The sequence below is a fragment of the Symphodus melops genome (genome assembly GCF_947650265.1).
Source record: "Symphodus melops genome assembly, chromosome: 8".
Lineage (NCBI taxonomy): Eukaryota > Metazoa > Chordata > Actinopteri > Labriformes > Labridae > Symphodus > Symphodus melops.
Genome location: NC_136698.1, coordinates 18,058,141 through 18,074,540, shown reverse-complemented (window position 1 = coordinate 18,074,540; position 16,400 = coordinate 18,058,141). Strand labels below are relative to the sequence as shown.

General features: G+C 40.0%; 2 protein-coding genes and 1 long non-coding RNA gene across 7 annotated transcripts in view; all 3 read right to left on the bottom strand.

The window, feature by feature from the left end:
• Positions 1-320: 320 nt before the first annotated feature.
• tor3a (torsin family 3, member A) lies at positions 321-5,518 on the bottom strand. Its single transcript, XM_079349960.1, has 6 exons — positions 5,063-5,518; positions 4,743-4,865; positions 3,844-4,109; positions 3,134-3,309; positions 1,978-2,102; positions 321-1,616 (listed from the first exon to the last, which is right to left on the bottom strand). Exons 1-6 carry the CDS (start codon positions 5,226-5,228, stop codon positions 1,369-1,371), a joined length of 1,104 nt encoding a protein of 367 aa, XP_079206086.1. The 5' UTR covers positions 5,229-5,518; the 3' UTR covers positions 321-1,368.
• Positions 5,519-5,769: 251 nt separating this feature from the next.
• LOC306828593 lies at positions 5,770-9,432 on the bottom strand. The gene is made up of 13 exons (XR_013779759.1): positions 8,867-9,432; positions 8,661-8,708; positions 8,449-8,496; positions 7,907-7,948; positions 7,673-7,718; positions 7,451-7,482; positions 7,227-7,258; positions 6,990-7,034; positions 6,753-6,816; positions 6,448-6,492; positions 6,247-6,274; positions 5,959-6,017; positions 5,770-5,867 (listed from the first exon to the last, which is right to left on the bottom strand). It is a non-coding gene; the product is annotated as an uncharacterized lncRNA (long non-coding RNA).
• Positions 9,433-10,662: 1,230 nt separating this feature from the next.
• The window catches only part of osbpl9 (oxysterol binding protein-like 9), a 29,488-nt gene continuing 23,750 nt past the window's right edge, over positions 10,663-16,400 (bottom strand). For all 5 annotated transcript variants that reach the window (XM_079349817.1, XM_079349818.1, XM_079349820.1 and 2 more), the window contains 13 exons: positions 16,159-16,318; positions 15,857-15,969; positions 15,532-15,650; positions 14,376-14,461; positions 14,071-14,272; positions 13,447-13,531; positions 13,111-13,221; positions 12,950-13,013; positions 12,702-12,842; positions 12,520-12,598; positions 12,228-12,319; positions 11,988-12,123; positions 10,663-11,873 (listed from right to left, as the gene is read on the bottom strand). In XM_079349817.1, the coding sequence (XP_079205943.1) occupies positions 11,799-11,873; positions 11,988-12,123; positions 12,228-12,319; positions 12,520-12,598; positions 12,702-12,842; positions 12,950-13,013; positions 13,111-13,221; positions 13,447-13,531; positions 14,071-14,272; positions 14,376-14,461; positions 15,532-15,650; positions 15,857-15,969; positions 16,159-16,318 (1,463 nt within the window). In that variant the 3' untranslated portion in view covers positions 10,663-11,798. The remainder of the gene's footprint in view (positions 11,874-11,987; positions 12,124-12,227; positions 12,320-12,519; positions 12,599-12,701; positions 12,843-12,949; positions 13,014-13,110; positions 13,222-13,446; positions 13,532-14,070; positions 14,273-14,375; positions 14,462-15,531; positions 15,651-15,856; positions 15,970-16,158; positions 16,319-16,400) is intronic.

Genomic DNA, 16,400 nt, shown 5'->3' with positions numbered 1-16,400 from the left:
CTATGAAGCAAAATTCTAAAATCTGTTAATTCATTTAAAATGTCTCTTTCGTGAATCCATCAGTTTTCTTTTTAAGGATGTTGATGTGCTTGATTCGGTCATTAAATATAATAAGACTTGTAGAGCTCAGACTATCATCATTTTCTTCACAAAGTTATTTGTTTATACCCTTTTCTTTATTTAAATATATTGTCATCTACTATTTGTGTTGATTGATTTATATCAATTTAGTTAGATCTCAGAGTTTCTGATTTTTCTCTTCCTGTTTCTACCAACTAAAGCGCTTTTTTGGGTGTGAAAACAAACGGACAAAACAACTCTTGTTGATTTACTGTGAATGTTTATTTTCTTGAAATCACATTTCCAAAGCTTACTTCTTCTGACGTTCTTGTTATGTGATTCAGAGCTTAAGAGGCAAGATCATTAAAGCAGACCAGCCAATGCCTATGTGTGATTAAGTGAAGGTGACTGACGAATGACACAAATTATGCAAGTCAATGAACATTTATAAAGAAACGTGTTAAATATACAGTACCCCAAATTAACAATGTTATAGTATGTAGGGTTGAAGACACCCAAACTCGTGTCAGGTTCAGGTCACATGAAAACATTGGCATTACTGACAAAATAAATAAATAATTAAAAGCACTGTATCCAACATATTTACACACAAAAAAGACAGCTTTCAAAAAGATTCATTACTTTTGTATGCTTTTTGGTGACAATTTCAAGTAACACTGTAATCACAGTACCATGTTTGCTAGCTGTTATACACTCCATACCGTTTACAACACATGAAGAACTTATAGTTAAACAAAATGTGCATATAAACATCTTCATAAAACATATCTGGTACAGTAAGATGCTAAAACATGATACAAACTACATCTATACATAATCAGTGCTTATGTAAGCACAATGTCTGACATGCAAACACTGACACATGAAGTATGGCCTTATCTAATCATAAAAAATAAAAAAAATAAAAACAGACACAAAGACATAAAAAAAGTGTGGAAAAAGGGTCTCAGTGTTTCTCTATGACACACAGAACAACCACTAATGTCCTTGAACACTTAGTGTTTATACTGTGAGGATTCAACCCAGGCAGGTGAGGAAGAGCAGCTGCACCTCACCTGATGACCGCCCTGCACTTCTTTTGTCTGCAGGGTGGGTCCTGCTGCTTTCTCCTATACCGTAGTACTGAATCTGCTTCCTGGCCTTCTCTGGGGGACCTGGACAGATAACATGTTGCATCTTAGGTGGGTGGTGTTACGTGTAGCAGAGCAGGTGAGACACATCTCCTCAGTTGCTCTGTATGCAGATCCTCCAAGCTTCTCTCTTTCTCGCTGTTTGTCTTTCTTGTGCCTACGGAAGGAAGAAGTTGATCCTCTGGGGTATAGACTTGCATCCCTGGGCTGAGAACAGTCTCTCCTCTTTGGGAACATATAGCATGGCCTTAGCAACCTCATCCAGCGTTGCTTCGTCTGTCTCCAGCCCTCGAGCTGCATAGGCATCCCGTGCGCAGAGCTTGACATGCCGATACTCAAGAGGCAGGAATGGCACAAAGAAGTCGATCAGGTGGCCAGACATCAGCTCACTCTGGGCAAACCCCCCTAAAGAAGACAACCATACAGAAAAACAAAAGACAAATAAAAATTCCAAAGATAAATATTTATATTAAAAAATATTTGCTAAAATATCAAAGGGCTGTTGATACCAATACTCCCACCAAGAATTAATACTTCCCACTTCTGGTCAATAATTCAGCCTTCAGCTAACTTCTTTGGTCGGTTGTAGCAGAAGAACTCTCACACCAACTCCAACATCGTATAAACATGAGTGTGTGTCAACATCATTCACTTCCGGGCCAGGTTGAAATGGCTTAGAGCCGAAGTAAGCAATTACAAAGATCAGTGAGGAGGGTTTGACCTCTGGCCACCACTTGAGGACTTGAACCTAACATCTAAACAATACCTTGAGACTCCATAGTTTCAGCTCGTAGTCGATGCTCCAGGTCCTCCATGCCAATGTCCTCGCGATTTTGACCGGAATGCCAGAAGTCCAGCGCTACATCATTGATCGTGGCTCCACCTATATTACTGTAAAGACGAAAATAACATGCATGTCACAAACATGATTGTTATTCTCTGTAATGGCTGACAGTTGTGTTATCAGGATCGGCTTATTTCTAACCATATTGTCCTATTGTGAAGGTTGGCGGTCTAAAGTAGTGAAGTTTGTTATGTATTGAATTAAATATTGAACATATTTTCTGACAAATGATCAGATTATGGTTGTCAATAAAGAAACCTTTCCCATAAAACATTAAAGGTACAATAAATTTACTTAAATATATAAATATGCACAGTTATCGTCTGTGTGTAACAGTGTCATTTTCATTTTATCAAATAGCAAATGCAAATTTTCTTTTAAAATGTTGATTGTAATTATTTTACAAGTTAGTTTGTAAATGCTTGTAGAGGTTTAAATTGTCTTGTAATGGCTTATTTGGTTGTCTGTTGCTAGCAAGAAGTTACGTTTCACAGGCAGTGTACAGTTCAACAAAAGTCCACTTCAGAAATGTTGTAAATAAAAAAAATCTCTGTTTTATAACTTGGTTTCAAAGTTATAATTCTGTGGCTGACTAATACACTTGTCATCACTGAAAGGCAGGTCAGAAAACTGTTGGCCTCCAAAGCTCTCAAGCATTGACTCTACATAATCAAAATCAACAGAATATCTAGTGCACGTATACGATCTAAAAGGGAAAGTACACCTTTTTATCAACATGTACCAAATCCCCCCGAAACATGAAGTCTAGTATCTTTTAACATGTTTAACTGTCTTTATCACTGTGAACTGTTCTTTCGTTTCTATAATGTTGTTAGTGTTGACATCTTGCTGTTTATATTTCCTGTTTTTTTTGGAGCTGCTGTAACAACCAAATTTCCCCCAGATCAATGAAGTGTATCCTTATCCTTCTACTTCATCTCATATATATCTGTGATCAACCAGACAATCTGTCAGCAGAAGTTAGACATGAGCAATGAAAACTGGGTTAAAGGTGTAGTGCACTACGAGTTGTTGAATGAGATTCATCAGAGAGGCCCTTCATAATATATAAACCAACCTGAGGAAGAGGAAGATGGCTCTGCGGTAGCTAACGCCGTCCACGTTGTCATAGTGATCCATGTAAGGTTTGATGGCATCAATGAGGCCTGGATGGAGCTTCTCAGCCTCGTCGAAAATGAACAGAGTCTGAGGACAGCGCAGCACCATGTCACGGATCGCCTCTCTTAGCTGGCCCTGAATACAAAGAAAAAGTGAATTGAAGTCATTTGGGTTTTTTACTTTAGACATGTATAATAAATCAAATTAGAATGTAAACCAAAATGTTTTAAAACTAAATATGGTGACTGAAACATGTTAACATGTATTTTTTCCCTGAAACATACAGATTGGACTTTTTTTCTAATGAACCCATAAAAAGTGTTAGTTTTATTGCCAGCCTTGAGCATCAGATCTGAGCAAAGTATGCAGAATACACATTTACACATACTGCAGATTTTGAAGGGATCCGTTTAAAGGTTATCTTGTGTACTATACCCTTTAGAATCTGGATTCACCTTTGGACAAACACCACGCAATGCATGTCAGTATTTGTATAATCTGTGTTTGATTTGAATCATGCGCCCAAAGGCATCCCTATTACTCCAAAGCCAAATTACAACACAGACTAAACATCTGATTACGCAAGCAGAGGGTCCCAAGAACACACTTTCAGCATATTCTCGGCACAGAACATCAAAGCTGTGCCAACTGGGGCTCTGCATGTCTTACCTTGTACGTGTCCACCAGTCTGGCATGTGGAAAGTGGAACGGGGCGATGAACAGGCGGACACACTCACTCTTCACCCCGTCACGGTACAGGTTATCTGCAATGATACGTGCCACGAAGTTCTTTCCTGTGCCAGACCAGCCGTGGAAGGAGAGCGTCAGTGGTTTGTTAGATTCTGGGTTGTTGATAAAACCTTGGATAGCTTTCTGAACCACAGACTGAACCAGGTGCTGCCCGTGGAGCTTCTTCTGAAGGTCCCTCCCCAGACCTGCACATGGACAAAAACGTGGCATGCATGAAAATGACAAAAACACATAGTGCGCTTCCTCAGTAACCCAAAGTTGAGGTAGATATATTATTTTAAATAAATAAATTATTTTATGATATTTAACATATAACAGCAATCAGGAAACGTCCTTCAAATACAAAACTCCTAAATAGCAAATTGCCTCTCTACAAACCACTGAAAAAGACAGCAGCTCTACTCTAGTGCATCTTCGCTTTAGTTTTGGATAGAATTTGTTTTTCTCATGATGAATCAAAATCATTCTGTATATATTTTTTAAAATAGGAGAATTAGATTAAGATTGGAAGCCCCTGTATGAGCAATTTCTTTTGTGAATTTGTCTTCTTTCACGAGCCATTTAATTGATCATCATGGTTTTAAAAGTAAAATAAGCTACCAATATATTTTTGCTATTTAACCTTTATTCATCCAGGAAAGTTCCATTGAGCTTAAAAGGTTTCAAGAGAGTCCTGCAGAAGTCACATTCACAACATACAGACAGCAATTAATAGAAGTAATATTTGATTTAACAAAGGAGCATGCAAACATTTAAAAAAAAACCCCAACATATTAATACTGTTAATATTAATACATATACAGGCTGGAGTGTGATACCTGTGATATTGTTGGTTATCCTGCAGTCTCCAGACTCACAGCACTGGCCCAGACTACAGTACCATTGGTGCAGCAGGCTAACGTAGTCCTGAGATAAACCTGCCCAGATGTCCCGGGTCGGAACTGCTCACATCAACAGAACAACCAGTCAGATTTATAAGTGTGGTGTTAACCAGTGAGTAACCATATGGCAGCATGGTCAGTAAATCCAGTGTATCGCCGATGTTCCTGTTACCCAGCAGATCGTAAATGTGACTAACATTTGATTTGATATTACATAGCGGTACTCATCCAATATTTCAGTCCTTTCAGTTTCTTACCTTGCTGTGTAGCATCGTCTTGGTTAGGCTGACAATCTCCATCCCATATATTACAATAAAAGTAATTAAAATAATAGGTGGACACATTGGAAATGCTGTCAAAGTGGAAGAAGTCAGCCTGTGCGGACAGAGTCCATAGCAGAGGCAGCAGCCAGCGGACAAACATCTGTGAGCTCCTCGATACTTCTCTCACATCTATTCAGACCCGTCTCTTAGATAAGGGCACCTAGGCCTCCTGTGCAGAGTATTTAGCTCCTCTCCACATCTTGCAAAGAACGGGCGCTTGTTTCGGCTTCCTGTATTGCGCTGTGTAGTCATTAAGCCCCACCCACCCACAAGGACTCGTTATTAATATGCATGAAATCTAGCTACAATTTCTAATTTTACAGCATATAGCAGCTGTAAGGATTATTATATGTACGTAAAACTTTAAATGACTCGCCCATGAGGTCCAAGAGAAAATGCATAAACTGTCATTACTGGTTCAGGTACAGCAACTGCTTGAGAACTACGTCATTTCCGGATAAGCGTGCTCCCAACCAGGAAATTTTACGTTCTTTTTTTGGTAATATTTCGTGCAGTTACTTAAATTGAGACCATTACAGAGAGCTAAAATTACTACAAGGAATTGGTAAACCTTTATTTAGAAAACCATGTTTTATAGAGATCTTGTATATTTGCACAAAGAAAAAAAAATCAAGGCAATACGTTTGTAATGTTTTTTTTATTGACAATGTTCAATAATTCAGCAAGTTTGTGAAGTAGCAGGTTTTCCCCACAGGCAACACCTCGCAGAGCACCGAATCTGAGAAGCAAAAACAGTCGTTACCCCTTGTACAAGATCATAAAGTAGACTGAAATGTGTCCAAGCACATGTTCATGAGGTTTATACTCACTTCAGAGCAACAGATGCAAGGATTGCCACTCTGGGCTAAAGGGCTCGACAGCTTCATTCCTGAGGAAAAAATTATTTCCCTTAAAAGCCAAATCTTTTACAGTAAACTGATAGAACTGACATCATTTGACCACAAGACCTCAGAAAATATGGAACGGTAAGGGTTATAATCAAGAGATATCATTTGGCAGAATCTTTTCATCACTGGGAGTGTGGCCAAGTTAATGCACCTACGGAACAATTTCTACTAGTGACACTAACAGACTTCACATGTGAACATAATGCTTACCTATATTTGTGAGGGGGGGGCCTTTTCCCTGTAGAATTAGAAAGAAAAATCACCTTATTACAACTCAGTGATTGGCAGGATCACATTGACTTCACAGGGTTCCTCAGTACAACAGTTTCCACATCGAAGTTCAGGTCAGACATTTGTAAAAAACATCATTGAACCCAAAGAGTAACCCTTTTATAAGGTTAGGAGTCTCACCTTTCATCAGTCTTCTTCAACAGGGCCTCCGAAGTGAAGTTCAACCTGTAAGAGACAGTAGGGTAAGGTAAATATGCACACTGGGAATCAGAACGAACATGTACACACTGACCAGATCAGCTAGAGCTAATATGACAACCTCCATGGTTTTAAGTCAGTGATTACTTTTCATCACATGGTCAGTCCACATCAATAAATCAGGGTTGAAGATCCCATACTCTGCACAGCTTGTACTAAGACTAAATTGTAAAAATGTTTTAATTAAAGATATTTTCACTTTAAGTATATGCTATTTTTGATCTTACCATGCATGCCTTTGCAATATCCAGTGCAATGCCATCACAATCCCTTGGTGGAAAATTGTCACATCTGAAAAAAACAGACAAGCGTTATGTGTGATATTCAACACAGGAGTAAAGTTAATAGCGGTATGAGACAGATCAGATATTGCATCACTTTCCTCAACAAGATCAGCGACCTGATTCAAAATCATCACATCTGAAAGACAATTTACAGCGTGCCAATCTTACAATGATACTTACCAACAATGCATGGCTAAAAGAACCCGACATCCAGGTTTTACAGTTCTGCAGGAGACAAAAAGGTTTTTTTTTTTTTTTTAATTCCTTTCAGAACACTTTTAGGTTAACAACTATTATAATAAATACATCAGATAGGAGCGAAAGACAATGCTCATTCTTCATGGGTTTAATCTGCTGAACTATGCAGTCATCATTGTATCTAATGTCATATTAAAAACTGCTCAGATTGGAACTCACCTCTGCAGTTTATGCAGTCAACTCCATAGCATCTGAAAATGTAAAAAATGCAAACTGGTTTAAATGATTTAAGTTTGCAAATGACCACACTGCTTTTGTGGGCCGATACGTCAGATAGGAGCGAAAGACAAAGCTCAATCTTCATGGTTTAATCTGCTGAACTATGCAGTCATCATTGTATCAGGAGTAGTTCAAGATTATTACAAGTCTGCTCTTCAACTCACCTTCACTTTGCATCCAGTGATGTTGGACACTCCTGAAAATGCATAGAGACTATTTTAATAAGCACTTCATATAGCAGCTTGCTTGACAGCTAATTGAAGCCGATGCATCAGCTAGGAGCGAAAGACAAAGCTCAATCTTCATGGTTTAATCTGCTGAACTATGCAGTCATCACTGCATCAGGCCAATGTGTACAAACATGTCAAGCCTGACATTTAACTCACCTTTATCCAAGCCAACAATGGCTCCAGGAATACAACGCTGCACCATCTGCAAGTAGAAACAGAACATTAATAGGAGGCCCACATTTAATAAATGTACATCTGCTTAATCTGAACTGCGTCAGAACAAAGTACTCTTTCACTCTTAATCAGAGAGATTCCCAATGTTTTGTAAACAAGATCATCATTGACAGTCGATTATGGGAGAGTGGAAAGTATGAGGGTTTGGTTCTTTACCTTTTTAAATGTTGGGCAGCTGACGACACCAACTTGGCACACCTGAGGGAACACCATATAAAATGAGCAATTGTAAAAAATATAAACGGATCACAGAAACCAAGTCGTTTGTGCCTCAGATAATCAACTGGTGGGTTGAAAGCATCGTCATCCATTGTGTCAAGAGTAGCAAATAACTGTCATCACAGCAGCACGGACGAGCGCAGGCTTATGGTAGACCAATGCTTCTCTGCGTTTATGTAGACAAACTGTTTAAGACCTCACTGGGCTGGAAACATCTATTAAGTGTTTTGAAAACGCATTCGTTTTGTCACGTTTAGAAACTACACGATTTTTTAAAAATAAAAACCTAAAATTGGGGCAAGATCACTAATGGGTACTCAGGCTAAACCGGAAAAGACCCGTTTAAACAAAAAAACATTTCATGCTACAATAAGCGAGGTTATATGCAGCATGCCAATATCATTCATTGTGGAAACTGGCCTCTAGTGAATGGAACAACAGAGAAGCATGGTCTACTTCTAGCTTTCAAAGGGCCTTACCTCTTTTTGCTGCACTAGCTGGTGTGCATCTCTTCACTCTCAGGGCCCCTGTGGACAAACACCTTTTAGTACAGTACACGACAACAATGTAAAAGGTTATGCTTAGGAGAAGTCTCAGCATATAAAATGTTCAGAAATCGTTTCTGTCCACTACTCTTAAAACATCATTGACTTTAAGACAAGATATGTAAAATAAAGTAACTTAATCTCACCATGGAGCCCTCTGGTGGAAGTCAAACCATGAAGAGGTCACCATTAACCTGAAGCAGGAGAGATCACTTCAGTTTTAAAGATGTTGAATACAGTCCCCTTTTCTTCAAGCTTTATGCATGCCAGCTATCTCAACTGAGTGACTGATTTTTAGTAAGAACTTCGATCCACTTTTTTAAAATCACAAGATGTGATTCCAGCTGCTTACCATGTGACGGCGGCCTTCATTTTACAGTTTACACTCAGCAGGCCTGCAAGCACAGGATATGCAGTTATAAAAAGTCAGTTGAAGTAAACCGGCTCTAAATGTTTAAACTGATCTATAAATATTTAAGATGAGAAAACAAATGCTGCGAGATGATCAGCAGCACTAATGGAAAAATACAACGAACTTAAAGGCCAAGTAAAGCAGAGTTTAGTCGTTGTCCCACGCAATCAGAGATGTTGGCGTTTCTTCAGATTAACTCAGATGTCCCTACCAACATTTATTTCATCATACAGTCATGGGACAATGCTGCAGTACAAGACTTTAAAACTAGCATGTTGGCTAATATGCATCTCTGCACGTGCACTGGGGCACGTGGCGGAGGCCTGCTGCTAACTTACAGTCAAGTCAGTCAAAGTTCACATAAAGCAAACGCATAAATAGACATCCTGAAGAATAAATTAATTAATAAAGACATTCAACTTAATATTTAGACATCGTATGTCTGTACGAGTCTCAAACAATTAGGGCCTAAACAACGCTACAGCAGTGTTGTCATACATACCTTGCGACCAACAGCAGAGGAGTGAGGACTAGGGAAGGGTGCAGGGCGATTTTATAGGAGAAGTCGCACTGGCTGATGGGAAAAAATATCAGCAGCGCCCCTGCTGGTCTTTGCTGGAAACGTTGGCGTTTGCTCCCTCTTTGTATGAGCTGAGCTAACTCCATATTCAAGGAGACAACATTGAAATGTGTCTCACAGCTCCAAGCAAGAAACTAAATCTATCTGTTCTCCTGGTAAGGTAATTAAACTATTTAACACTTTAAATACACTGGCAAATAAAATAAAACAATACATCTGAGATAAAATTCAATGATAGATTTTTCTAAAAAAATACAGTAACTCATCAGTGGACAGTATTATGTCAGAGTGAATAATGTTATAAATCAGATTTTATAGATATCAATCAATGGTCCACAAAGAGCCTGAGCCATGCTCATCTGATATAAACATGACATTTCTAAACTCAGGAAGATTTCATGTTGTGCATCAATAGAAAGTATACTCTGATATAAGGTAATGAAGAAAATGAATAAAAATACTTTTTGATTGCTCTTCATCAGGTGATAATGAGCAAGACTAATGTATTACAAGTCCTCAATTTAACTTACAAAGTCTTAATGCTGAGGAAAAAACACCAGTTATACTTTATTTACCTTTACTGCTAATTGTATTTGTCTGATTTGTATTCTTTCAAGGATGAGTTTATTCAACAGCTGCATCTGAAGGCCTCTGGTTTTTAATGTGCTTGTGTAATGTGTATGTTTAGTACACTGGGAATGGGTTTGTTTATATATGCGTTCATATGGCTTATTGATCAACCAGAATACTTTTCATAAAGATGAATTTGTCTTTTAACCCCAAAGATAACAAGAGCATCTGTTGTAAGTTTGCAACAATATTTAAATATATTCTCCGGAATTTTCTGGTGAAAATTGTTTATTTATGCATTTCATCCAAATATCAATGTGTTTCGTTTTAACCTATGTAGCTGTAAATAAGAGAACACATGACGAGTTGAAAAGCAGTGGTGTTGAGTAGGAGAAATATTGCCCTCAAGTTGTTAATCTTTAAAGAAAAAAAAAAGTGGAAATAAAGAGTGATGAGGTGGAACACTGGCCGTAGTTTAGCATCAATAGTCGACTGCTGTTTTAAACTCTAATCACCTTTCAACAACTCAAAAGTAACCCATCAAGTTGATCCCATTGACTTGGACAAGAAACGAGGACAGGTGATCTGCAGAAAAAACAGAGACTTTACACACTCAACTCTAGCCTTGTGTCCTCATCATGGATCAGAGGATCCAGAAAGACAAATACATGTAAACAATCATTTGTTCATAAATGCCTTCAGGTAACATGGATACATTTTCATAAGATTTTGTTCTCTGCCCAAATAAAAGTCCCTTTAGCCACTTATCTTAACCTTTTTGGCATAATGGACAACCAATTGTGTCCTCTGATGATCTATATATTGCATATATTCCACATTAGTTTGTTAAGATGTTATGGCTTATGCAGGGTGTTGCTTCTGATAACACTTGAGAAACACAGAAAAGTGTGTTAAAGATGGAATAGGTGCCAAAATAAACTTGAAATGGAATGATTCGAAAAGATGTAAAGCCATCATTATTCATGTCCTCAAATATTTTACACTATTGCCAGAAACTAAAATGAACAAAAAAATGCATTGAAAATAAAAAAGAATATATATTTATATATCCATCATATGTATATCTATATATAAACAACAGTTACAACTAGTTGCAGGCAAGCTGAGAGTTTCTCTTCGCCCTGTTGAAGATTCATTCATTCCACCGTTATAAGGCTGTCAGACTCTCAGAGGGGACAGCAGCTTTCTTTCCTCAGACACCAGATTCCCTGAGATGTAGAGCGCTATTTTTATTTGTCAAGTGTTGTTTGATTTGAACATCTTCAACCACCCATCTAATGCAACCCCTGTCCAGAAAATGTAAATATGAAAGGAAAGGAGTGCTGCTCTGGCTCTGGCTTGTCCTGTGGAGCTGATGAAGGGTGTGGCTTAGAGATGAGACACTACCCATCTGTCTCTGCTCTGCTGAGTCTCATGTTGGTGGGTGGTGGTGGGTATCGGTGGTGGTGGAAGTAACATTGCCCAAATAAGGAAAGGACTAATTATCTTGATACATCTTAGATGCTTTTCCATTTGATTTCATTCATTTCCATATTGTTATTTTACAGTCAAATGCAAAGCTGTGTACATACATAATCAATCATCAGTCATTCCAAGGCTTGGAAAAGAAGTGGTTTTTGCAAAAGAGTTCTTATGAAGACTCTGTTGTGTGCATTTCCTTATGCATATGTTTGTGTGTATTTCAGCGTGTGCGTCGTCTCCTTAGTGCCTCTGAGAGGCTAATCTCTTTAATAGAGGCTCGTCATAGACCCAGCACTCTCCATCCTCATGGAATAGCTGCAGAAACACACAAGTATTAAATCTTAATTTAGGCAATCTGTAAACTTGTTTTCCATTTCAATATGATGATGATGTAGTTATTCTGCAGATGAAAAACACAGGCAGCCTCACCCTGGTCTCCCACTGCTGCTCATTCTCCTTCCTCTCTCTGGCTTCGGCTCGCTGTTTCTCCTCCAGCCGGTGCTTAGCTTCTGTTGCTGCATCAATGTCTTTCGATTTCAGGTTCAAAGTCACATCCCTCCACAGTCTGATAAATTGAAGGGGTGAAAGTCAAACACATGAAGTCAAGGTTTATTCCTAAGTGCAGACTTTGTTGCTTGCATGAATGTTCTCTCTTTATTTTTCTCTCACCTTCGGGACTCATAGTCAAGCTGGTCTTCCAGCTTTCTCACTTTCTTCTTCACGATGCCCAGCCGCTTCGTGTCTATGAACGATGTGTTCTCCTTGAAACAAACACAACACACATTTATTTATCCATTAATACAATACGACAGCTTAAAATGTGTAACCAGTCATAGTCCAGTCCATGATGTTCACTGTATCACTAAATATCTAGGTATAAGTAAACAAATTGTTAAATTGATGTCTCGTTTAAAAGTTTTGTACCCTCCAAAACTTCACAAAAAGAAAAAAAGAGACTCACTCCTGATGCCCACTTGGCGTACATCACTCCGTTCCATTCTCCTTCGATGGAGCAGAAAGACTTCTTGTCATTTGGTGCACTGATAGAGAAACAGATATGATCAATGACTGATGTTCAATAAAGTAGGTCAGGGTCAATAATTCAGTCTCGCAACTGATTCAAACATAAAACATGTTCCTTACAAAATCTCAGCTGTAATCCTGTGCTTCTTCCCTCCGTAGAAAGGTTTGGTGTGAAACACGATGTTTGCACTGTAGCCCGACTTGGAGCAGGAGATGTTGCACTCCCCGCCCAGCTCCACCCAGGGCACAGTCAGGATGGACCTGGACGCACAGACTCAGGTTAGTGAAGCATACTGCACATAAATCACCGAGGAGATTCTATTTCAGTGATGACACAAAGACAGACAGAAATAATAAAACAAACACACCTGCCATATCCGTTAGGGAAGGTGAGGATGTAATGCTCATCGTGCTCCAAACATGACACACAACCTTGAACAGAAAGAGGAAAGAAAGGTTGTGATGTAGGCCTTCTTCAGGTTCACACGAGTTCTTACTTTGGAGTGTACAAAGGACTGCTTTCTGGTACCTTGGCCAATATTGTGGACACCAATGGACATGCCGAGGAACTTAGACTTGGTCCAGATATGAGCATTGAATTGGATCTTCTTATCTAAACACTCTGCATAGAATGCAGAAACTGCAGGATGAAGAGAGAAAATACTCAGGAGTTTGTAGGAAGGTTGTAACATTTCAGGGAAATCCAGTAAAACAAAGTAATCATAAACTAGTGCCTTTTTAAATCAAATGTCCTGATGTCAAGATTCAGACACCCCAATACAACATATCAATGTGTTTATATACGTTTTTGTTTTCTTGAGCTTTCACAGTAATGTTCATACTCAGACGAAGGTTCGACACATACTGGGTGGGTGGTGAGAGACCTGCTCCGCCACAAAACGCACACTGTTGGCTGAAGACCATGGAACTGGTCCGTCTGATACCGTCTCCTGGAAGAAGGAGGGGAAGAGAGGAGGATGTATAGAAAAATAAGAGCAGAAGGTTTTCCATGGTCAAAATATGAGAAACTAAAGTAAGAAATATGTAAATATGAAAATAAAAGTTTAAAAACAGTTAATAAAAGGCAGGAAGTTCTGACGCACGAAGAACAAATTGTGTACAGTTTGAAAGAGGGATTCTAACGGCTGCTTTCATCAACTGAATTTGTGTAACACAACATTACACCAAGTGTTTCAATGTGCTCATCACCATACAAGCTTTGATTTGGATGAACACTGTTTTTCACACACTAATCCATCCATCCATTTTCTGCTGCTTATCCGGGGCCGGGTCGCGGGGCTAGCAGTCTAGTCACGACGGACCGATGCAGCGACCGCATGACTGCGGATGCTGCACTGATCCGCCTGTCAATCTCAGGCTCCATCCTCCCCCCACTCGTGAACAAGACCACACACACTAATATTCAACTATATTTGTCATCCATTGCTGAATCTGTCACATTTAATGCTAAACCATAAGAGGTTTTCACCTGAGGGGTTACTGGTCTGATCATGTTCAGGGAAGGCTCTTCTGTTTCACTGGGCAGATCCCAGTGGCAGTAGAAGACTTCTCCCAGGATGGGGTTGTAAGGTTTTTTGGCCACTGAGCCTTTCCTCCCTGCATGGAATGCAGACAGGTACCACTTTACCACTTGAACCATGCGCTCCCGGGGCTCCGGCTGCTCAGCGATACTAGTGGAAGTCAAACAAAAGAGTTACATTTCTCTGCTTGTGATGTGTTTGAATATCATTCTGATAATATCATTGTTGCATCAATGAGGGAGAAGACCATTACCTTACAAACAGATCAGGATGCGCAAAGAAGTCTGCGTACATTTCTAACAAAGATCTCCTTTCTAGAATGAAGGTAGGCAGGACAACCTGCAATAAATAATGGAGAAGAAGAAATTAGCTGTGTGGGTTGTTTAAAAGAAACTGTCTGCACAGGTAATGTTAAGGAGGTAAACCATAAAGGACCCCTTAGCAAAGAGAAAGCTAGACAGTACCCAAAAAAAGATGCCACAACTAAGTCCAAGACAGAGGAACTCATGCTCTTCAACTACAAACTACCGTAAATTCCGTACTATTGAGCGCACCTGGATATAAGCCGCACCGGCTAAAAATAAGTAAATAAATGTATTTGTACATATATAAGCCGCACTTGATTATAAGCCGCAGGTGTCCACGCTATAACAAGAGCTATTTACACAGACCTAGGCTACCGGTAACATCCGCAAATACTGTAGCGTCCGTACGGACGTTAAAGGACGGCGAGAGCGTTCAAATAATAACTTAATAACCCGATCACTGTCGGCCGTGACCACGCCGTTTACAGCAGAGAGCAACACATAACTTGCCGTAACAATCCAACTCTCTCCCCCAGCGTTCTCTCATACAGCCACTCAACACGTTCTCGCTGGTGCATTCACTGACTCTCCACATAATCGGAATTATGAACACATTATCAACTACTGACTTTACAACATGAACCGTTACAATACGAAGCCTAGCCGACGGTGTCTGTAACACGGCTGATGAAAAAGATGACCGTAATATATTTCACAAGAAAAAGTCCATCCATTCACTGCCTCAGAATGACTTCATTACTCACTTCCTCAGTCTCTGTTGTCGCTGTCAGTGTCATCTTAACGTGCAGCAGCTCTGTTAGCTTCTTTGACAGCCAGCTCGATCGCCTTTAACTTGAAAACTGCATCATATGTATTTCTCCGTGTGTTTTCCATCATGAGGGTGCGTGCATGAAGCGCAAAATGACTGATATTAAGATCCGACGTGACGAAGTCAAATGTTTTTGCGGCAGAAGCTCATTGTCCCCCATAAAAAATCCATGCATTAGCCGCACTGGAGTAGAAGCCGCAGTCCTCGAAGTGTGAGAAAAAAGTAGCGGCTTATAGTCCGGAATTTACGGTACTATGTTGGTCAAGAGTCTTTACCTTGGTGAGGTCCATGCCCAAACGAACTTGGGAGAGAAGATGCATGATGACACTCTTGTGCTCCTCCACAGACTCGCCCTCGCCGTCATCGTCGCGGTCATCGTGACTATCAAACGGATCTGAAGACAAGACCAGAGAACAAGTGTCTTATGGCTGTGGAAACATCACGTTTCCTGCAGTAGATTGAGCTTATTTAAACTACTGGGGCCAGTAACTGGACAAAAATAAGGATGTAATAATAATAATAATAACCCTGTGCGGTTCAAAAGTTGAAAAAATAGTTGCAATGTACATCTGTGTGTGTTGTTTCCTTTTTTTTTTTTACCTGCATCTGTTGTGCCGTTGGACATGGACGAGTTAAGGGACTCGGTGGTGTCTGGTCTTTTCAAAGCTGTTTCTTCATTAGAGAGGGACGAGCCAGCTGGAGGCCCTGAAGGACTGAGGGCAGACAAAGGGAGCGAGGAGGAAACAGGAAGCAGGAGGGATAAGTTAATAAAGAATGAAGCAGCTTGATTCTCTTCCCATCAGGGCTGCTGAGTGTTATTATTACCCTGCTGCCTTTAGCCTCTAAGGCATTACATTGACTGTGTGCAGTGCTGCAGGGGCGCAGAGGGACTCTTTACTCACTCTAAGCAGTGTTTGGGCGACATGCTACTCTGGTAGAACTCATCCGCATCGTAGAACTCGTCCTCGCTGGAAGAATAAGAGAAGTCTGGCACCGAGTGCAATGGGAGGGGCATGTGAGCTGGAGAGGCGACGCCGCTGCTGGGGCCTGACGGGACACTCCCTGACAGACAGAGAGAGAGAGAGAGAGAGAGAGAGAGAGAGAGAGAGAGAGAGAGAGAGAGAGAGAGAGAGAGAGAGAGAGA